The 22,021-nt window shown below is 37.9% G+C and overlaps 2 protein-coding genes across 7 annotated transcripts in view; one reads left to right on the top strand and one right to left on the bottom strand.

Annotated features, from left to right (window-relative positions):
• Nucleotides 1-8,309, top strand: part of stab2 (stabilin 2) — a 49,005-nt gene extending 40,696 nt beyond the window's left edge. The window contains exons 55-68 of the mRNA XM_017494593.2: nucleotides 194-317; nucleotides 424-573; nucleotides 1,603-1,707; nucleotides 1,842-1,949; nucleotides 2,105-2,298; nucleotides 2,794-2,935; nucleotides 3,075-3,208; nucleotides 3,294-3,459; nucleotides 4,686-4,792; nucleotides 5,195-5,314; nucleotides 5,414-5,563; nucleotides 5,702-5,950; nucleotides 7,580-7,687; nucleotides 7,842-8,309. Coding sequence (XP_017350082.1) covers nucleotides 194-317; nucleotides 424-573; nucleotides 1,603-1,707; nucleotides 1,842-1,949; nucleotides 2,105-2,298; nucleotides 2,794-2,935; nucleotides 3,075-3,208; nucleotides 3,294-3,459; nucleotides 4,686-4,792; nucleotides 5,195-5,314; nucleotides 5,414-5,563; nucleotides 5,702-5,950; nucleotides 7,580-7,687; nucleotides 7,842-7,901 — 1,917 coding nt within the window. The 3' untranslated portion in view covers nucleotides 7,902-8,309. The remainder of the gene's footprint in view (nucleotides 1-193; nucleotides 318-423; nucleotides 574-1,602; nucleotides 1,708-1,841; nucleotides 1,950-2,104; nucleotides 2,299-2,793; nucleotides 2,936-3,074; nucleotides 3,209-3,293; nucleotides 3,460-4,685; nucleotides 4,793-5,194; nucleotides 5,315-5,413; nucleotides 5,564-5,701; nucleotides 5,951-7,579; nucleotides 7,688-7,841) is intronic.
• Nucleotides 6,411-21,322, bottom strand: LOC124629210 (histidine ammonia-lyase). Of its 6 annotated transcripts, none has more exons than XM_053688179.1 (21): nucleotides 20,878-21,318; nucleotides 20,186-20,203; nucleotides 20,033-20,060; nucleotides 19,864-19,938; nucleotides 19,700-19,772; nucleotides 18,270-18,336; nucleotides 18,081-18,118; nucleotides 16,424-16,549; nucleotides 16,095-16,234; nucleotides 15,929-15,976; nucleotides 15,688-15,835; nucleotides 11,635-11,730; nucleotides 10,811-10,866; nucleotides 10,647-10,727; nucleotides 10,351-10,416; nucleotides 9,595-9,760; nucleotides 9,351-9,485; nucleotides 9,152-9,260; nucleotides 8,919-8,988; nucleotides 7,608-8,823; nucleotides 6,411-6,953 (listed from the first exon to the last, which is right to left on the bottom strand). In XM_053688179.1, coding segments are annotated over exons 1-20 (1,641 nt in total). In that variant the 5' UTR covers nucleotides 20,880-21,318; the 3' UTR covers nucleotides 6,411-6,953; nucleotides 7,608-8,724. The 6 variants fall into 6 exon arrangements, with proteins under 6 accessions (XP_053544154.1, XP_053544153.1, XP_053544150.1 ...); XM_053688178.1 differs by having other exon boundaries at nucleotides 20,033-20,063; nucleotides 20,878-21,317; XM_053688175.1 differs by lacking the exon at nucleotides 20,878-21,318 and having other exon boundaries at nucleotides 20,033-20,063; nucleotides 20,186-20,262.
• Between the last annotated feature and the right edge of the window lie 699 nt (nucleotides 21,323-22,021).

Here is a 22,021-nt window from a genome sequence, read left to right as displayed (position 1 = left end):
TTAGGGAACAAAATCTAAATTTGTATTTTCATTCTATTGTTCAAAGAACTCTGCAAATGAAACTGAATTGAATTTCAAATGTACATTATTAGAATGAGCATCTAAACTTTTGACTAGTACTAGTACTAATATGCTAGTCACTCGGGTTAGCATTAGATTACTGGCCATTTATGAAAATCTGATTTCAATCCAGACTACGCAGAAGTGTGACCTTCAAAGACACTTCTGGTCTGTAAAATCAGGATGCCAGTCGGTGTGCTCCATGGTCATATGGAATCCCATGTGCTGCAAAGGCTACTATGGCAGGGACTGTCTCGGTAAGTTGCACATCACAGGCATATGCAAAAAATAAAAAAGGCTTTTATAAGGCATTTTGCATTATAACATTTGTAGTAGAATAAGATTTTAAAACCTTTTCTCCAGCCTGTCCTGGAGGGCCTGGATCTCCGTGCAGTAACCATGGGCGATGCGATGATGGTCATTTAGGAAACGGCACCTGCACATGTGATACAGGGTTTCAGGGTGTGGCCTGTGAACTGTGCAGTGAAGGCCACTTTGGACCTGACTGCAAAGGTGTGTTTTTCTGACCTTTCCTTGCATGCAGCATTTGTAAATCATATAGCTGAGTGCAAACATTTGTATAGTTAGGTCAATCTGGGGAAAAAAAACAAAAAAAAAAACCCTCACCACTTCCTCAGCAAACAGGGGACGTCCCCCGGACGTTACGAACATCCACTTAGGTCCGCATTTGGTCCGGTTTATAACGGTCACTGGCAGACATTCCGAGGACGTCAGCGGATATCAAATCATAACACTACTGAATGAGTTCATTTCAGTGAAAGTCCCCTAAACGTCCCGAATGGCCACTAGACATCCTGTGAATGTCCCCTTGAACGTCCATAGGATGTCAAGGGGACCCTACACATGGACGTTCGGGGGACGTTCATAGAGGCCATTTAGGGGACGTTCTGGGGACCATTTTTTGTCAGCTGGGTCATAGCTCCAGGGTCTACTGTTCAATCCTGTCTGTATGGAATTTTTCATGTTCTCCACATATCTGTGTCCTCTCGGTTCTTCAGTTTCCAGTCACCTCCCATAAACATGCAGGTAGGTGGACTGGCTCCTCTAAACTGCCCCTAGGTGTGAATGCATGTGTACTTGTTTGTGCGTGGTGTCTTGTTATCGCCTGGTATCCCATACAGGGTTTATTCCTTGCGCCCAGTGTTCCCAGGATAGATTCCAGATCCACAGTCACGCTGACCAGGAGAAAGCCCTTAGTGAAGATAAATAAATGAACAAATCATTTTAGTAATAAAATCAAGACAGTGTTTGTCTTGATTGTTTGAATAAGTTTCACAGATGTATCTTTAAATGTGTTTGGTTTCACAGATGTCTCTTCATTTCCATTAGTCAAATGAGTATTTTTTAAATAAATGACATATTTTGCTATATTTTGCATTACTCCCTCAGAAACCATGCTTTTTGCATTTAGAGATGTTCAGGAGGATTCACTCAAAGTAGAATAATTCTGATAGGAAAGTATTCCAGCTGTGCAATTTGTTATTTTAATTTTCTTTTTACATTTACTTTCTCTCCCCATAGCCTGTAACTGCACAGAGCATGGAACATGTAGTGAGGGTCAAGACGGAACAGGCTCCTGTTTCTGTGACGAGGGCTGGACTGGCCCACAATGTGAACATAAATTAGGTATGTAATTATTGTATATGTTTGGCAGCCTGAGAAAAACCTTTGACTCTATTTTCTTTATATATAAATACAGAATGGGATGTAAACACTTCCATATTGATACTCAACTGCTAACTTTATTTCTAATGCTGTAGCTGATGGCCCTATCTGTTTACCTGCATGCCACAAGAAGGCGGTGTGTACCAAAAACAACACCTGTGTGTGTAAGCCGTTCTACGAGGGAGATGGAATCACCTGTACAGGTGAAAACTTTGCATTGGTCTGGATCTCCTCCTCGCTCTTCATTAAAAAAAAAAAAAAAACACAATTAGAAATAAACAGCACAGCTTGATCTTTATCCAAACATTACTAGTAATCAACACATCCCACATTTCTACCCATGTTCTCTCACCTCCAGTATCGAATATGTGCCAGTTCTGGAATGGTGGCTGTTCAAAAAATGCCAAATGTTCCCAGAAAGGAGAGAAAGTGAACTGCACATGTCTGAAAGGCTACTCAGGGGATGGATATGTCTGCTCAACAGTGGACCCCTGTGTCAAAGAAGACAACGGAGGCTGCAATGAGCATGCACTCTGCACCATGACTGGACCTGTGAGCAGACTTTTCTCTTATTTTAGGCTTGTAATGTGCTGTTTATATATCCGACTGCCATCATGTTACATATATTTCATAGAATATTTTACATGGGATAAAAATCACCAATCAGGGCTAACACATGCTAGTTACTGATTTACACAACATAACTTAAAGTTAGCTAGCTTGACTGTAACTTTTTCCACTTGCTTACACAATATAATAGTTAGCCTAAAGTTAGATAGTTTGCTAGCAGCTTCAGCTAATGGTTTGCACAATACAATAACCTAAGTTTAACCTGTTTGCTAGTGCATGGTTTTAATTACATGATATAATGATGTATATAACACTTTCTAGCAAACATGGCTAGATACAAAGATCAAGTTGCTACTGCTGAAGAGGTAACACGTGCACTACAGGAGCAAAAAGCTTTACTGTGTGACCAATGCTACTTTCTCCTGGGTGTAAGAAATGTAGCTTTATCTATGGATTTTTTTTTTTTTTTAACTACAGGGGAAAAGAAAGTGTGAGTGTAAAACTAATTATGTTGGAGATGGGCTGGCATGTGAACTGAAGGTGCTTCCAGTGAACCGCTGTATGTTGGATAATGGCCAATGTCATTTAGACGCACAGTGCACTGACCTACACTACGAGGGTAGGTGCTTTCACGATTGATTTATTATGGCAATGTCACAAAAAAAAAAAACATCCACATAAAGCTCCCCCACTCTGTCAAAAGTTTTTATACTCAGATGAATATTTCTAAAGGCTAGTTTTGGGCTGTTTTATTTCAGATAAAACTCTTGGAGTCTTCCATTACCGTTCTCCATTGGGAACATACAAGCTGAACTACACAGAGGCTCAGGAGGCCTGTAAGCAGGCAGGAGGCATCATTGCTACCTTTACACAGCTCTCATATGCACAGCAGGTATGTATAAATGCGTGCAAACACATGTTATGGCATAAAATTTACTATGAATTGAGGGGTGTGATCCCATTTGTATGTTCTGCAGGCTGGATATACCATGTGCTCAGCCGGGTGGCTTGCACAGAACCGGGTAGCTTATCCCATGAGTTACTCCAACCCTAATTGTGGATTTGGCCATGTGGGCATAGTGGACTATGGCACTCAGACAGATCTAAGTAAGACCTGGGACACATTCTGTTACCGGGTAAAAGGTATGTTCATGTGGCTTTAACAGACATCAAATTAATATCTCATTACACCCTAACATCAATACATACCAACTTTACGCCAGTGTGTACTATGCTTTTGGTTTGCATTAACTTCAATAATCCATACCGGAGATGGGGACTCAGCTCAGACCTACACTTGCTACATGACTCTACACTAAAGACTAGGATTAGGCCATGTTCAGTGAGTTTCCAGGATTATGTCTTGGGTATGGGACTTTAAGGATTATGGTGTGGGGATGGGGCTTCTGGGTTTAGATTTTGGACATGGAGGCATCTGGTATTAAGTCCTAGTGAATGTAGCTTCTAGGATTAAGCCTTGAGGCTCTGGTATCAAGACATGGAACATCTGGGATTATGACTTGAGCATTAGGCCGTATGTCCACCAAAGCATCTTTAGCCAGCTGAAAATGCCAGGTGCTTATAGTATATAATGACCAAGTGTAATCGATATGTGCAACTAATGTTTGGATATGTTTTACTGCACAGCAGGTGTTTCATTTGAGAAACATAATCTAAAACCATAAAACACTTTTTAATCAAGTTACATTCTACGTGTGTACTGAGCTAGAAGACCTCTATGTTTTACTGCACAGCAGGTGTCTGTCTGTATGTCTGAACGTCCTGTGTAAATTGAGTTATAAGAACCTTGTGTTTTGCCTAAAGCAGCTTTACTCTATGGCAATAAATTAGCAATTAGACATTCACCAGAACTGTGTTTCCAATCAAAGCCCTTTAACCAGTGTCAAAATAACAGTTAAGACTTCCAGGAGAAGTATACCAGGCTGGGACTAGAGCCAGAAAATCATTAAGGTATAAGGGTGAATTATGGGACAAAGTAAAAACCCTGTCCTGATAAAACCTTTAAGATCATTCAACTGACAACACACGTGCCACAAATGTAAGGTATCATATTGATATGAATAATTAATGAAGGCAATGGAGATTGGCCTTAGGCTTCTGGGTTTAGACTTCCAAGAGTAAATCTTGAGCTTTAGTTTTCCAAGCCTAAGTCTTATTCATTGGGTTTCTAGGAATAAACCTTCTGGAATTAGGCCTTGGAGATGAGGCTTTTGGGTTAAGGCCTTGGTCATCGGGTTTTCTGGAATTAGTCTTGGTTATAGGGTTTCTGAAGTTAGACCTTCGGGATGAGGTTTCTAGATAATTTCTGTCCCCTTTTGCACCTAACTGCACGTGTTTGTGTGTTTTAGACGTAAAGTGTGAGTGTAAGATCGGCTACATGGGTGATGGATACACTTGCATTGGCAACATCCTACAGGTTCTCACCACCCAGCCCAACTTTTCCAACTTTCTTTCAGTGAGTACAATAGCTCTCCAAAACTCTGCACACGTACTCAACTCCCAATAAAGGCTCATGGGTCTACTACTGCTTGGATACTAAACACAAAGTTTAGCTTTTGTTTATTAGGTACATGCACAAGGTTATGAAAAACTATCTCAGGCAGTTTCTGTTGAAATAAGAGTCATGGAACTCAAATACCATTCAGTAACACTGCAACTTGTTCTTCAAAGAACATTTTCTCCATTTAGCTGACCAGTGGGAATGAGAAAAAATACTGTATGGGTTTTCACAACACAAAAGAACACTAAATTCAATGTTTTGCCAGTCAGTGGGTTCAGAATGTTACCACCAGTAGATAAACATGAAATCTTTGATGAAATCTCTGCTTTGTATTTCATAAATTTGTTTCTTCTCCAGCAAATCTTCAATTATTCCAGAGCTGCACCAAAAGGGCAAGAGTTTATGAAGCGCCTCAGCAATATAACTACACTGTCCACTCTATTTGTGCCTGATAACAATGGCCTCTATGAGAACCAGGTAATTAGTCTGTCTCTGTACCACACAGGCATATACTTTCTCTATAATACAAAAATACATTAACACACTCTCACTTTCACTTTCTGTCTGCTGAATAAGACACTATCCTACAGAGATATAGAGCACCACCTGATAGATGGGCGAGCTTTACTGCTGCAGGATCTCATTAACATCAGTCATGTTAAATCATATCTGGGACACACCCTGAATGTGAAAAGGGTTCCTAGTCTCCAAAACCCCCAAACAGAGGTAAAAGTGGGCCTGACCTAAATAGTATTATGCTTACTAGATGTATTAAAGAATACACTTAAAATTAGCATGTGAGAGTTATAATGTCATAATGAGAGTCCAATGATAATTATCTTTAAAAACCCTTCCTCTCTTCAGGCTTCTTCTGGATATGTCAGTGACCGTTACATCATAGAATCGGACATTTTTGCATCAAATGGGATCATCCATGTGCTGCAGGGACCACTGAAAGCTCCTCCACCTCCACCCTCGTCCCTTCCTCAGGCACATACAGCAGGAATGGGGATCGGTGTCATATTGTTAATAATTCTTATTGTCGCTGCAGCGTTTGTGGCTTATAACTTCTACAACCGCCAAACCAAGCCATTCGAGTTCCACTACTTTAGGGTATGTGTATATGTGTGTGTGTGTGTGTGTGTGTGTGCATATTTATACAGGTATACAAAATAATAATAATAATAATAATAATAAGTAACCAAACTATAAGTAACCAGTGAACAAAGACCAGACTGAACAGATATTATTCAGATTAAAATAATGTACTGTATATATATATATATATATATATATATATATATATATATATATATATATATATATATATACACACACACACATATATACATACAGTACACTCCTCAGATTTTGGTAAATATTTGATGATATCTTTTCATGTGACAACACTGAAGAAATGACACTTTGCTACAATGTAAAGTAGTGAGTGTACAGCTTGTGTAACAGTGTAAATTTGCTGTCTCCTCAAAATAACTCAACACACAGCCATTAATGTCTAAACCGCTGGCAACAAAAGTGAGTACACCCCTAAGTGAAAATGTCCAAATTGGGCCCAAAGTGTCAATATTTTGTGTGGCCACCATTATTTTCCAGCACTGCCTTAACCCTCTTGGGCATGGAGTTCACCAGAGCTTCACAGGTTACCACTGGAGTCCTCTTCCACTCCTCCATGACGACATGTTAGAGACCTTGTGCTCCTCCAGCGTCCATTTGGATGCCCCACAGATGCTCAATAGGGTTTAGGTCTGGAGACATGCTTGGCCAGTCCATCACCCTCACCCTCAGCTTCTTTAGCAAGGCAATGGTCGTCTTGGAGATGTGTTTGTGGTCGTTATCATGCCGGAATACTGCATACTGATCATGCTCTGCTTCAGTATGTCACAGTACATGTTGGCATTCATGGTTCCCTCAGTGAACTGTAGCTCCCCAGTGCCGGCAGCACTCATGCAGCCCCAGACCATGACACTCCCACTTTTTGTTTCCACACAACTTTGTGGTTTCTCAATAATATGATAAGTTGCCTTTTTACCTTATTAACTTCAAGAGAGAGAAAAGAGAGGCTGGTGAGGGTACAACTGTTGATAGCTGCTCTAACCTAAGTGATAACAGGAACAAACTTGATTGATGGACAAGTATGAGTGTCCTTCTTTAATTAATAAAAAAAATCATGTAAGCATTGGAATAATGCTGGAGTATACACATTGGGACATGCTGTTATAGGAACATAATCCACTTTGGGGTGGTAACAGTAACTCCTCTATAACAGTATGTCCTGTCATGTTTTAGTGTTTACTTAATTTATACAAACAAGACTTTTAGTGGATTTGGTTTCATAGATGGTCTTTCATTTGGTCAAGTATCAAAAAATGTTCAAACAGTGTAAAAATATTAATTTGGAAAGAGATGACATTATATTGGCTCTAGACTAAGTTATATTCATTTTTACATCTGCTATTCTAAATATACTTTTGTTACTAGTATGCCCTTTTATCTTTTGCCTTCATAAGTGACTTGAATACCCCTTTGAGGTCCTGCGGCTATGGGTTCATGGCAACATTTTTATTTTAAACTATTTTTCTGTTGATTTTCTCCTATATTTTTGGTTGTCTAAACCACCACATTTAATTTTTCATGGTGAAATAGAATTTCACCAGAATTCAATTCATGGTTGATTTTCTGGTTTTGGCCTCTACGCTCACTTCTACATGCATTTCATTTCAGGAGGATGAGAAGGAAGAATCAAGCTCACCTGAATATACACCATATATCAGTAACCCCATGTATGAGACTGCAGCTGCCCCTAGTGCCCCAGACCTCCCTATAGAAGATGTAAGTAAAAGAAAATATGACACAGTATGATACTCTATAATAACTATAGTTACACAGAACACAACAGCAGCTTATTGTGTTAACCGCAAACATGTTTGGTAAGAAGTAGGGTCTTATAGATGGTACTAATTCCTGACTGTACTACTACTTGTAGAAGGATGACAAGCACCAGGTTGTTGATGGAGGCTCGTATGACCTGCTCCAAGATAGTTGAAAAAAAAACAAAAAAAAACGTAGACGCTCTTTAAAGCTCAGGATCTGTTCTGCCTGTGAGCATTGGACACTCAGAATCTGCTGTACACTTGGAGACTGTGGAATGGCAGCAACTTGGTGAATAGTAATGATTTCGTTGACTGAAAAGGATTGGATGATGATCCAGTTTGTGTGTGTGTGTGTGTGTGTGTGTGTGTGTGTGTATGGTTGACCTTGTCTTTTAGTCTAGTTTTTTTATAATTCATAAACAGTGACCTTTTTTTTTATTATTATTTTTATTTTTTTTACATAAAACACCTCTAACTGTAACACAAAGTTTTACGTGAATTAAAACAAAGACCATTATCGAATATCATCTCAGAATTACTGTTTTGTTTTTTGTCCAATAAATGATATCTGATTCCAGAAATTGTCTCCTGTATAATATTCATAATATATTTTATTTGTGTTTTCTGGGAAATGAAATAGATACAAGCCAAATAGCTGTAGATTTTAAATAGATGTGTTCACTAAAAATGATGTACCAGCTTAGTATAATGATAAGTACAATATTCATTGATAGAAAATTAAAAACTTCTGCATTTCCACAGTAAGATTTGACAGAATACTCATTTTAAAATCTTACAACACTGGGTTGGTTATTACAAAAATACTACTCAAAAATACTACTCATTGCCTGTGTTATTTATTCCATAGTCACTTTGGCTCGTTTTCCTGAAATTCTGGGGTTCAAAGTATTTCTATGGGTCTAGAAACTCATAAAAAAGTAAATCTATTTTTGATCACTGCAACTTAATAATAATAATAATAATAATAATAGCTTTTCAGATGAAAAGCAATTCAGATGAGCTATTAGAGGAAGAGAGATGTTGGTGTTCACTCTTCTTGTACTGGTCCATATATGGTAGCACTGCCTTCCACACCTGAAGACACATCATCATCATCACCATCACCAACTAAATGATATTTCTAAGTCTTGAATTATACAGAGTCACTGTATAAAATGGAGATGACACACCTTTTTCTTTAGGAGGAGCTGGTGAGCTACTTCAATATCAGTGCTCATAATACGATCTTTGTCCCAGGGCCTGATGGGTAATGCACAATTTGCTTAGACAATTCAAGACAAAAACGACAAGGTTTTCCATTGTATCTCTGATACTGAAGTAAAAGGTATAGCACATATTATATACAAGTCTATAAATATTCATTCCTTGAGTCTCGAGTGTGTGTCTTAGTTTTGGTGATCACCTGACTACAGAGCGCAGGAGCTCGTAGACCTTCTCCAGAGGTGCTGTGGTCTTTAAGGGCCGGTGGAACTCCAGAGCCTGGCAGGCAGCGAGTAACTCTATGGCAAGGACTGCGGACAGAAATAAAAGTAAATGAAAGAGAACTTTATCCTTAAATGCCCCTATCCAATTATTTTTGGTTAGCAGCGCTGGGGCCGTACCCTGCTCCACATGCTCGACCACCTTCAGGGCCTTTCTGGCTGCCCAGCCCCCCATAGACACATGGTCTTCTGTAGCTGCACTGGTGGACAGAGAGTCCACAGAGGCCGGGTGGCACAGCACCTTATTCTCCGACACTACAAAGTTTTGTTTTGTTTTTTAAATCAAAGAAAATACAATGTATTAATACTGCAAATCATTTTTATATGAGAACAAGTATGCTGTACGTATGAAGTGTGGTATCACCAAGGGCAGCAGCAGTGCAATGGACCACCATAAAGCCTGAATTTAATCCTCCTTCTTTCACCAGAAAGGCAGGGAGGTTACTGAGTGAGGGATTACACAGCCTCTCAATGCGCCGCTCACTAATATTCGCCAACTCATGCACTCCTATAGCCAGGAAGTCCAGAGCCTACGCGAGGATGTGGGTAAAGTTTAGGGTTTGGTCCATTGTAGTACCCATTGGATTTTTCTGCTCGAAGTTTCCTCATTCCTTTGGAAGCCATTGGATATCCACTTTATTTAGTAAAACTTTAGTTAAAGCCAGATTTTTTTATGGTTCCATGATTAAAAGTACTCTAATATGGATACTACAATTTACAGGGAACTTAACTTCAATAAGAGAAAGAGCATGTAACCATTATATGTAATATCCAATACTTGGTAAATGGTAAATGGTCTGCACTTATATAGCACCTTTTTACCTTAGTGGTTCAAAGCACTTTACACTGTTTCTCATTCACCCATTCACACACACACCCACACACACACACACACTCACACACCAATGAAGGCAGAGCTGTCATGCAAGGCGCTAACCTGTTTACTATAATGCATTCAAATAAATGCCCTACTTTATCTCTGAGTATGATTTAATTTTCATGTTTAATTAGGTGCCCTATGAGCACTAATAATAGTAAAAGTGCTGAAACTCCTCGAGAGCCTAAAACCAAACTCAAACAAATGAACTGATCCATTAAAAATACTGAATACTTAATATACCTTAGCAGGATACTCTCCGTGGAAGTTTCCTGCTGATATAGTGATTCCTCGCTCTGGGAAAACCAGCTGATGGACAAGAGGTTAAGAACTAATCTGGTATTGTAGGATTTGAAATACACCATATAATTTCTAGAAACTGCCTGCAAGCTGATCCAAGCACTCCACCATGTGTCCATTTCAAAGTCTTGCTTTTCACCAAATAAACATGACTTACTAAAAAGAAGTGCAATAAAACAAGCACAATGTGTAACTTTGCTTAGCTAAGAGTGTGTATGGTACTTGAAGATAGAGGATACAGGATTATCTGTAGCACTGTTTAGCTCAGTGTTGAGAATGTTTTTCACAAAAGCAATCGTGTCATTGGTTACTCCATGCACCTATGGAATGATGGGAAAGGAAACGTGTCATTTTATATGAAAATATCCAGATATGGTGTGACTGTAAATATTTGCATGCATACCTGAGGGCAGCATCGTAGACTGTAGGCATCCTGAACACCTTCATAGGACTTCTCGTCTTAAGATATAAGAAAACATATCAGATGATGTTTTGGTGAGGCAAAGAAATTGAGAATCGGCCAAAGCAGCTTTGCTTTTAGGAAATATAGTATGGGGCCAAATACTGAACATTAAATAATGAAACCCAAGTACCATTTTTTTTTCCTTGTTCATTTGTTGTTGGATGATTCCAGGCTTTACAGGCAAGACATTGCCAATCCATACAATATATATTTACATAAAAACCAATATTTCTACCTCGATGAACATTTCTAACCTTAGTACCTCTGATAAGAAGGTACTAATATAAATGTCTTGTTGTATATAGAAAGCTTTTATTGATGTGTTGTCACATGCCAGATCTGTATGTTAGTTGCCCTTCAGTTATTATTTGTATAAATATGATTAATCAGCAGTTATTCATTTACAAAGGGGGTATGACTCAGGGTTTTCTTCACTCCTGTGCCCAAAGGTCCACTGCAGGCAAAGTTTCAGGGATTCCCATGCTTCCAAATGCACATGACACAGTGTATAGCGGTTTGATTGTCAGCTCAAGAGATGGATATGGTTTTAAAAGCAGGAAAATTTTTAACTCAGCACGTCGTGATAGTGAACCCAAAGTTTGATCTCATCCGCTAATCAACAGATTTACATAAGCTAATATTATCAGAAAAACACATTATAATTGTGGATAATTGTATTATCCAGGATCAGTGACAGTAAATATGGTGTGTTACAGTATACTATGAAAACAAAACACAACAGGATTGTGTTTTACTGGTTGTACCTGTGATTTCTGAGGGAAAGAAGTCAGAATGAAGCAGGGAGCGAAATCTCTGGGCGACTAAAATCTGACCCGGGTGAGGCCGCACTGCATGGACATCTGATGCAGGACAAAATACACAGTAGAATTCATTTTATTAATTCATTTATTTCAAATGGTAAAAGAGTGATTTACTTCATCATGACCAGCCAAATGCCCTCATAATGTTCTCAAAAACTTTCAGGTTGTCACGATCTCGCCAGCAGATGGCACTGCAGCAGCGATGTGCATGGAGAGCTGGAGGGCGCGCGCATGCAAAAACCAGAACAAGCACATGCTCACGAGTTACGTATTAACTATGGAGACTTTGTTTACAACGGACATGTGCGTTTGTTTCTGTTTTGTCTCCTCCTTGTTTAGTTATTGGTGGATATTCGAGGGTGCGTCTCAATTGTATAAAGATATAGATCTATAAAGGTGTCATTGTGCCACGCAGTAATGTTTCCATGCCCTGTTTAAGTTTCATGTTTCTTGCTTCGGTTCTAGTTTAAGTTTAGACCTCGTTTCCCGTTTCTTGCACGTTGACTAGTTGTAAATAAAGACTTTGACCTGCACTTGCTTCCTGTTATAGTCTCGCTACATAACACTGGTATTATTGTTACATTTTATTATTACTTTTATTATGGGGATATTTGCTCCTTACAAAGGGCTAAGTACATGCATACACAATATTAGTTCATCAACATGCTGATTATTCAAAAATGGAAAGAGAAGTCCATCACATTAGCCATGGGTGTAACCACGCATTCTTTTGGGAGGGTCGTGTCCCCCCCAATGTTGAGGAAATACCAATCTGTCCCCCCAGTATACAGTACAAAATATTTTCTATATGTCCCCCTTTAATGAACCCTGCCAACAGATCTGTCTTTTCTTCATCTATTCTATTTATTTATGTCTATTCTTTTTTAATATATTTCCGTTTGTTAAGGAAAATAGGTGTGTGACACCCCCCCAATTGTACACTTGGTTGCGCCCATACTCAATGCAAGTTCGTTGATATATTTTAGCAGCTCAGTCTGTAAGAAATGGAGACAGCAGCCAAGCAAAGAAAAGTGCAGCAGAGCATACGAGCATTTTTTACAGACAGTAAGTAACTAGATATCTAAATAGTAGGTAACCTTAGCTTAGTATAGAAGGCATCATACCATGGCTTGGTTTGTTCTTAAGAACGTTAGTTAACTTTTGATATTTGCACACCCACGAAGTAGGCTAGGCTAACGTCAGTTCCAGTTTTTGACCATTAACGTTACATTCACTTGCATATCCTCCCGCCGAGTTCGCTGTGAACCCTCATGTTGTAACAGACTGTTATAAATGTGAGTGAAAGTGAGGAAAGTTGCACAGCATTTCGTTCCTTTACACTACATTTGGGCTAAGGACAACTAAGCGGACCCTCCCAATGTCCATACCATGGTTATGCCCTTGACATTAGCGCAGATTTGCCAATTTACATTTCAGAAATGGCCTCTTACAGTTACTCTAGATGTCTTAGTAGATAAAAAATGTTTAAATCCAAAATGCTCCAGTGTGTGTCAGTTGCTTAAAAGGTTTAGTTTAACTCCAGTTTATTGTCAGTATACTCTGTATTATATATATATATATATATATATATATATATATATATATATATATATATATATATATATATATATATATATATATATATATATATATAAAATGTAGGACTGATTTTTTTGGATGAATATTACTGCTGCATTAACACCTATGTTGCATTTTAGTGCTGTAGAGCTAATTTCAAATACTTTATATATTGTTGATTAGTTTAAACTAATGTACTGTACAGCAATGCATCATATTCTATAAGATCATCGTATGTTTGTAGTTGTAGTGCTGTCCTGTAGTAGGACAATTTTCTCACTATAGTTTAAACATTGATTTTTTTGAGTTAATATATATTTCCTGGCAGCCAAGTTTTCCTCTGATCTCTCATCAACACGGTGTTCCACCAATAGAACACTCTGTTCTGTTTGTTTTGTTTTTTGTGGGGTTTTTTTTTTTGCTCAAATCTATGAGACTGTAGAGTCTGTCATGTGTGAAATTCCAAGGAAATCAGCCGTTTCTGAAATACTCAAAGCAGCCCACCTGGTACCAACATCCATGTCATGGTCAAAGTCACAGAGATCACACTTTTTCTTCATTCTGGTGTTTGATGTGAACATTAAGAAGCTGTGGACCTGTATCTGCAGGATTTTTTGCCACTTGATTGGCCGACTAGGTAACTGCCTGAATGTGCAGGTGTTCAATTACTATTAACTAGGTATACTATTAAAGTGGACATCTATATGGGTGTGACAATGTATTTTGAAGCACAAACAGAATCAACAAATATACTTATATATATATATATATATATATATATATATATATATATATGTGTGTGTGTGTGTGTGTGTGTGTGTGTGTGTGTGTGTGTGTGTATGTATGTATGTATATAAGAATGAACCGAAAATTTTTGGCCAAAAAATGCCAAAAACATGAGCCAAAAATATATGCCACCATGCCCGGCCCGCCCCTCAGTGCTCAGTACTCAGATTTCACTCTCGATCTAGCCGACTGTTATCACATTGCTACTCGGCAAAGGGTGATCATGTCAGCGGTTTGGAAATATGTCACAATTTCTGATAAGGACATCAAATTTGCCATCTGCAGTGTTTGTTCCGCAGGGGGTACGTTTCCAAAGCACTTTTCCACAGCAGGTTTGATCAACAATTATTGTTTCACTCCCCTTAGAGAGACTGAACTAATTTCATTAATCTCTTCAGGAAAATCATCGACTTGTATACTAGATCCCTTAAGTACAGCTTTCTTTAAACAGATTATTCCAGGAGTAATCAAACTCCTTCTAAAAATACTAAATTCTTCCGTTAGCACTGGCTATGTACCTAAATCATTTAAACTAGCAGATATCAAACCCCTAATTTAAAAAACCTGAAAAACTTCCTGAAAAAAAGTAAAACTTCCTTTTACTTTCAAACTATCCGTTGTTACTCAGATGAGGATGGGTTCCCTTCTGAGTCGGGTTCCTCTCAAGGTTTCTTCCTCTTAACATCTTAAGTAGTTTTTCCTTACCACCGTCACCACCAGCTTGCTCAATAGAGATAAATCCACATATTTAAAATCTGTATCCTGTGTTTATATGTTTCTGTAAAGCTGAAAATAAATCAAATTGAACTGAATTGAAATGATTGTGAAGCATGTTTAAACTTTTGGTATAATTTTAAGCCTAGAGCTACTAAGTTCATTACTTGACTGCTGTTTTGCATATCGTAATAGTAAACCTTACATTAGTTGGATAATTGGATTTTTAAAAAATCTGTTAAATTTGATTGTTACCGAACTGAATGAAGAATAATATATTTAATATATTTTTTGTTTTTGTGTGTTCATTTCAGTAAACTTGTGATCATTTTATTGGTTTGTAGTTTTTCAATTCAGATTCATTAAATTCATGAAATGAATAAAAACATCTAATATTACCACAATTCTAAAAAAAAAAAAAAAAAAAAATTAAATGATTTTAAAATGTGGGTTTTTTGCATTTTTTTATTATTTTTTTTTTTTAAATCATTTTCGGTTTCTGTTTTAGGCCACTGTATCCTGAATTTTCCTTTTGGTTCATCACTAATATTAATAGATTCATAGAAAAAATAATAGGCCGATTAGTCAATTATGAAAATAATCATTAGTTGCAGTCCGAGTTCTGTACTTGCATGCATGTGTACATACAGTCTATCAAACATAGAATGTACAAATTTGCAAACGAATCCATTAGAAACATGTATGTGAACCATTCAAGATATGTAAGTTAGAGTAAGTGACCTGTTTCAAAGTATTATGAGTAGAAAATAGAGATTTGTCATTTAAAATGTAATGCATAGAAGTCAAAAGTATTACGAGAAAGAAAAGTTCATTTTTTTATTATTATTATTTAAAAAAAAAAAAAAAGTACTGAAGCAATTACTATTATCACAGAAGTGGAGAATACCAATATCTCACCAATGTCGAAAGCTTTGTTGGTTCCCTTCAGTGTCTCTAGAGTGAGAGCAGCGATGACATCAGCCTGCCGGGTGATCGCTTCTGCTCTCTCTACTGCCTCAGCACCCAGTGATGATATCATCTGAGTCCCATTAATCAGAGAAAGTCCCTGAAATGTAGTGACATGCTGTCACTTTCACTACTCAGCTAAATAAAAGGAGTAAACAAAAAAGCATTTCCTAATAATGAAAGATATCAACACCTCTTTGGGTTTCAGTGATATTGGGGTCAGACCGTGTGCTTCTAGAACCTTTTGAAAAGATGAAGATGAACATTTAAAAAAGATGAAAATGAAAAGTACCGTTCCTGGATATATTTTATGAGATTTTTCTGCATGAGGAAGTGCATTGTGGGAAACAGAGTCTCACAGCTGTGGCGTCAGTCCAGCCGGTCTGTGGTGACCACATGCGTCCTTCTCCCATCAGCCCCAGAGCCATGTGAGCTAGAGGGGCCAGGTCTCCACTCGCCCCTACTGTCCCTTGCTCAGGAACCCAGGAGAGACAGGAGGCTTCACACACACACACACACACACACACACACACACACACACACACACACACACACACACACACACACAAACAAACAAAAAGAAGAACAAACATCTATTTATTAATGTAACCATTAGAGTTCCATTGATGATTCAGAAATATCAGTAAGTATGAGAAGAAATGAAAGAGGGAATTTGAATAATGTCTACCATTAAAGGCTGCCACCATTTTCTGAAGAGTCTCCAAGGAAACACCGCTATGACCTTTAGCTAAGACATTAATCCTGAGAGCAAGAAGCATCCGGGTCCTCTCTGGACTCAGTGGGGCGCCGACCCCTGCAAGCAAACACACACACACACACACACACACACACACACACACACACACACACACACACACACACACACACACACACACAAATCCATATGCAAATTCTGCCAAGGATTCTCAGGATATAAGTTTTAGAGATCTAATCACTAGGTTGACAAATACACTCTTGCAGTTGAACAATGCATTATATCAAAATGTCTCACTGATGGAAACAATTACACACATACACTTAAAGACAGATAGACAATATAATTTATGAAATGGTGATGTTTTTTCAAGTGCTGGGCTCATGTCATGTTTTCTCTGAAAACCAAAGAGGGTAAACAGAAAATTTGCAACCCTTTCATCCATCCATCTTCTATGTCGCTTATCCTTCTTGGTCGTGGGGAGCCTGGAGCCTATCCCAGGGAGCATCGGGCACAAGGCGGGGCACACTCTGGACAGGGTGCCAATCCATCGCAGGGCACAATCACATACACATTCATACACCCATTGTGTCTGGGGGAGGAAACCAGAGTACCCTGTGGAAACCCCCTCAGCACGTGGAGAACATGAAAACTCTGCACACACAAAGCAGCGACAGGAATCGAACCCCCGACCCTGGAGGTGTGAGGTGAATATTTATCTGTAGTTAGTGTAACATGCTGTAGCCTGCTCACTACATTTACCATGTTACATATAAAGCAGCTTTGCTAGAGTCTGGTATGGTTCATCAGTAAATGTGGCAGTCAGAAAAGTCAGATAAAAATCGAAGACATGTTCATGTTTGTCACTGTTTGCTTCGCTAAACATTTTTCCAGCAACCTTTACTTACTTTATTTGAAGGATATAATTTGAGGAATGTCCCTGTATTCGATTAGGAACACAGAATATGTGCATATGTCACTTAAAATATTGAAACATTAATAATCTGATCGGGATGCCAAAAATGAAATTTTATATTGCCTTTTTATCTTTAAATAACATCGGGGCGTAAACCTGTTACCCCGGTTACATTTACATGCACATTTACATGACATTTACATGACATTTATTCATTTAGCAGACGCTTTTATCCAACGCGACTTACAAATGAGGAAATACAAACAAAGCCATATATCAAGCAGAGAACAGTACAAGTAGTGCTACCATACAAGATCCATTAATTGAGTTCCAGAAGAAGCAAAGTGCGCAGAGTAGAGGTGTACGAGCCAGAGTAAGTTGTTGTTGTTTTTTTTTGTTTGTTTTTTTTAGCGGTTAGATAGGTGTTCACAGAAGAAGAGGTGGATTTTTAGCTGTTTTTGAAGATGGTGAGAGATTCTGCGGTCTGGATTGAGGTTGGAAGTTCATTCCAACACTGAGGGACAGTTAGTTTGAAGGTTCTTGAAAGGGACCTTACACCAGCCATCAATGCTACCAACCCACCATTGTGCACACATTACACCATAATTGGTTCCATCATTGACCTTCCAAAAAATAAGCAACTGATAAGGAATCGAATAAATTAATGTGTGTGATAATAAAACAATAGCAGCTTTTCAATTTTAAAGATGTTACCAGCACTTGTGGCGCGGACAAGATTTTCCTGCAGCTCCCTAAAAATCATGTGCAGACACACACAGATACACAGATACACAGATACACAGATACACACGCACACACACACACACACACAGGGGTAGACTATTAGCAGACTTATCAGAAGTGTACTGTCTGTCGTATATCAAAAATTAATATACAACTTACTTGAGTTGATCTTTTCCCACAACAGTCTGTGCAAATTTCCCAAAGCCAGTATTAACTCCATAAACAACTGTAGGACATATAAAAATTCAAAGGTCTGCATCTCTGATGGTGTGGAAGTGTATTAGTGCCTAAGGAAAGGGCAGCTTGCACATCTGGAAAGGCACCATCAATGCTGAAAGGTATATACAAGTTTTAGAGCAACATGTGCTTCCATCCCGTCTTTACTTCTGAGAGACTCTGCCTCTCTAAGATACTCTTTTTATACCCAATGTTATTGACCTGTCGCCAATTAAACTAATTAATTACAAAATGCTCCTCCAGCTGTTTCTTTTTAGTAACACTTACTTTTCCAGCTTTTTGTTGCCCCACCCCACCCTTTCGGATATATTGTATAAGTACTTTTTGGACGTATAATTATTGTTCACATTAAACATCAGAATGAAGAAAAAGTGTTCTCTCTGTGACTTTAACCATGGCATGGTGGTTCGTGCCAGGAAGTAGTATTCAGATCCTTTACTCAAGTAAAAGTGCTAATACCTCACTATGAAAATACTCCACTACAAGTAAACGTCCTGCATTCAAAAATGTACTTAAGTAAATGTATCTATTATCAGCTAAATGTACTTAAAGTATCAAAAGTAAACATACCTGTGCAGTAAAATGACCCTGTCAGTGTTTCACTAATGTATACACAGTTGTGCACAAATATTTGCATACCCCTGGGAGAATCTTCTAAATATTCATACTGTTAACAAAATTAGAGGGATCAGAAAAATTTACATACCCTTGACAGTGACTAAATGATGTCGAGATCTATCTTTTCATACTGAGGACAAATTAGGAACTTGTCCACAATTATTACATAAGGTGCTTCATTCACTGATGCTCAAGAAGATAACATGATACATTAAGAGCCCAGAGATTTTTTTGTTGTTGTTCATTGGTTTTGTTTTTTTGTGGGTTTTTTTTTTTTTTTTTTTTGCTCCAATCTGTGAGAATCTAGAGTCTGTCGTGTGTGAAATTCCCAGGAAATCAGCCATTTCTGAAATATTCAATGCAACCCACCTGGTACCAACAACCATGTCATGGTCAAAGTCACAGAGATGACACTTTTTCTTCATTCTGGTGTTTAATGTGAACATTAACTGAAGCTCTGGACCTGTATCAGCAGGATTTTTTGCCACTTGATTGGCCGACTAGATAACTGCCTGAATGTGCAGGTGTTCAATTACTATTAACTAGGTATACCATTAAAGTGGACATCAATATGGGTGTGACAATGTATTTTGAAGCACAAACAGAATCAACAAATGACTTCATGTAGAAAAGGAAAAGAAAACTAGTAAGTGGTAAATAATTATTAGCATTCTCTGAATAGCTTTTAACTTTGTTACTAGCAAATGTTTAATGAATGAATTTAAATACAGTACCTTGTTTTTCAGATATGATCTTCTCAATAACATCTCTAGCTCTGCTCACATGCTCCTCTGCCTCAGCACTCAACTAAGAAACAGAAATATCTCCACAGATTCATACAAAGACTTTTTTATTATCCCAAGAACCGGAGTATAAATGAATTATAGTAAATTTGCACCTTAATCTTATAAAGGACTTTTCCCAAACTGACCAAATCAGCAGTTGTGAGGCTGTTCCCATCTAAAGAGATATACTACAGGAAAAGATCATATGAATAACATACTTAAAACTGAAGAAAAAACAAAACAAAACAGTAGTGTCTATGTAAAACTACAAGGAAGTCCTACCTCATGTTGCTTCTTTGACTGGATTTTTCTACTAAGTGTTAGTTAAGAATAAAATGATGCATTGAATTAGAATTAGATCAATAGTACTACATGAACAACTACTTGAACTCCAGTGCACAATCAGATAGATGAATATGAGCAGACAAAGGATACAAATCTCTGTAAGTGTCCCTAAAATATATTGACAAAGGAGGGTGATATAGACGAATAGACATGTATACAACAGTTGTCAACTACGGCTGGGTAAAAAAAAATCGATTCTCTGATTTTAATCGATCATCAATTTTAACGAAACGATATCACGTGCTCTACTTGAGAGGACGTGGATATTATCTGTAGTTGTTGCCATTTTTCATGTTTTGAATTTTGAAAATGGTTTTATTTCTTAAACATCTTTCAAGTTATTAATGAATTTCACTGTTGCACATCCATCCATCCATCTTCAACCACTTAATCCTGTTCAGGGTCGCAGGGGAACCTGGAGCCTATTCCAGGGAGCATCGGGCACAAGGCGGGGTACACCCTGGACAGGGTGCCAGTCCATCTCAGGGCACACAATCACACACCTATTCATACACTACGGACACGCCAATCAGCCTACCATGCATGTCAAATTTGTTAAACATAATTGTGTAGGGGGATTTCAGTTACCAGCACATATATTAAAACATGGATGCCATGTCTGCAAAACTAACATTTTAAGTGAAACATTGATAACTAATCGATATTGAATCAAAATCGAAATTGAATTGAAATCATATAAATAAGAATCTAATCGAATCACCAAATTTGTCACAATACCCAGTCCTATTATCAACAATACAGGAAAATCTTCTTATACTTACATATCACCGATAAGTTGTTATACAACAAACTGAAAATGACTCGCACTGCAGAGCCTCCACGTCCACTCACTGTGCCCCAAGTGTTCTCAGTTCAGCTTGAGTGAGTGCTTATAAAACAGCTGGGTGGGGGCAGATTTCTAAACCTGACTCACAACAAAGAATTAATTGCTTGTATTCAAATAGTCTGATTCAAAAGGACTTTGCGGAGTGCTGCAATGACCTGGAAAAAAAATAAGAAAAGGTGCAAAATTATAAAGCATCCTGAATTTGACTAAAGGTTGTAATTGTAGTTTCCAACCTCCGACTCTGAATTTCTACTAAGGGACTCCTCAACTTGAGTAACAGTGCAACCCTGCAGATTTTTCTTCGGAGTGTATGTCCATGAGCAGTATCCTTGTGCCTTGATTGAGTCTGTTGTGTAATGCTTGCTGTGCATTATCACATACGCCTGTTATAAATGCTATTCTTTTTTTTTTTTCAGGTACAATGTGATTTTATATCTGCAATGTGTTTGCAACTCTTTTATAATAAATTATTTTTTGTTAAAATATTTGCTAAATAAACTGGACATGCAGTATTGTTGCTGATCTGAGTAAGCTGAATTGTGTGAAATATTACCCTGCTAGTGGTGCTTGAGGAGTTTACCCTTCACTTATAACTCAATCATTCATTTTACATTCATATTATACAGTAACTACTGAACATTACTCAGTAACTACTGAACATTACTCAGTAACTACTGTACATTACTCAGTAACTACTGTACATTACTCAGTAACTACTGAACATTACTCAGTAACTACTGAACATTACTCAGTAACTACAGTAACACTCATATGAAAGGGATGTAATTACAGGGTGAGGAATGTAAGTCTGGGAGTTTAATGTACAGTAAGTAAGGAATAAAACATAGGGGGGACATGCTGTTAGGAAAATAATCAATGTGATGTGGTGATGCAGTCTGACAATGCAGTTACTGTTGCCACCCAAAGTTGATTATTTTACTATAACCACATGTCCCAAAGTGTTTTCTTTTTCTTATACTATATGCAGTTAACCAATGATGATCATTTTTTTTATACATTAATGAAAGACGTTAGAATTTTTAACCATTTCTAGTTGCATTTGATTTAGTTTACAAAAC

The sequence above is a fragment of the Ictalurus punctatus genome, chromosome 19, assembly GCF_001660625.3.
Source record: "Ictalurus punctatus breed USDA103 chromosome 19, Coco_2.0, whole genome shotgun sequence".
In the NCBI taxonomy this organism is placed as follows: domain Eukaryota; kingdom Metazoa; phylum Chordata; class Actinopteri; order Siluriformes; family Ictaluridae; genus Ictalurus; species Ictalurus punctatus.
This window is presented reverse-complemented; position numbering and strand designations above follow the sequence as displayed.

Coding starts and splice junctions, on each gene's coding strand:
- LOC124629210 (XM_053688175.1), bottom strand. CDS start 20,247: ATGTCTATTCGTCTATATCACCCTCCTTTGTCAATATATTTTAGGGAC. Junction 15,977..16,094: donor GCTGGACTGACGCCACAGCT/GTGAGACTCTGT, acceptor TCTTTTCAAAAG/GTTCTAGAAGCACACGGTCT. Junction 9,486..9,594: donor TTGCACTGCTGCTGCCCTTG/GTGATACCACAC, acceptor AAAACTTTGTAG/TGTCGGAGAATAAGGTGCTG.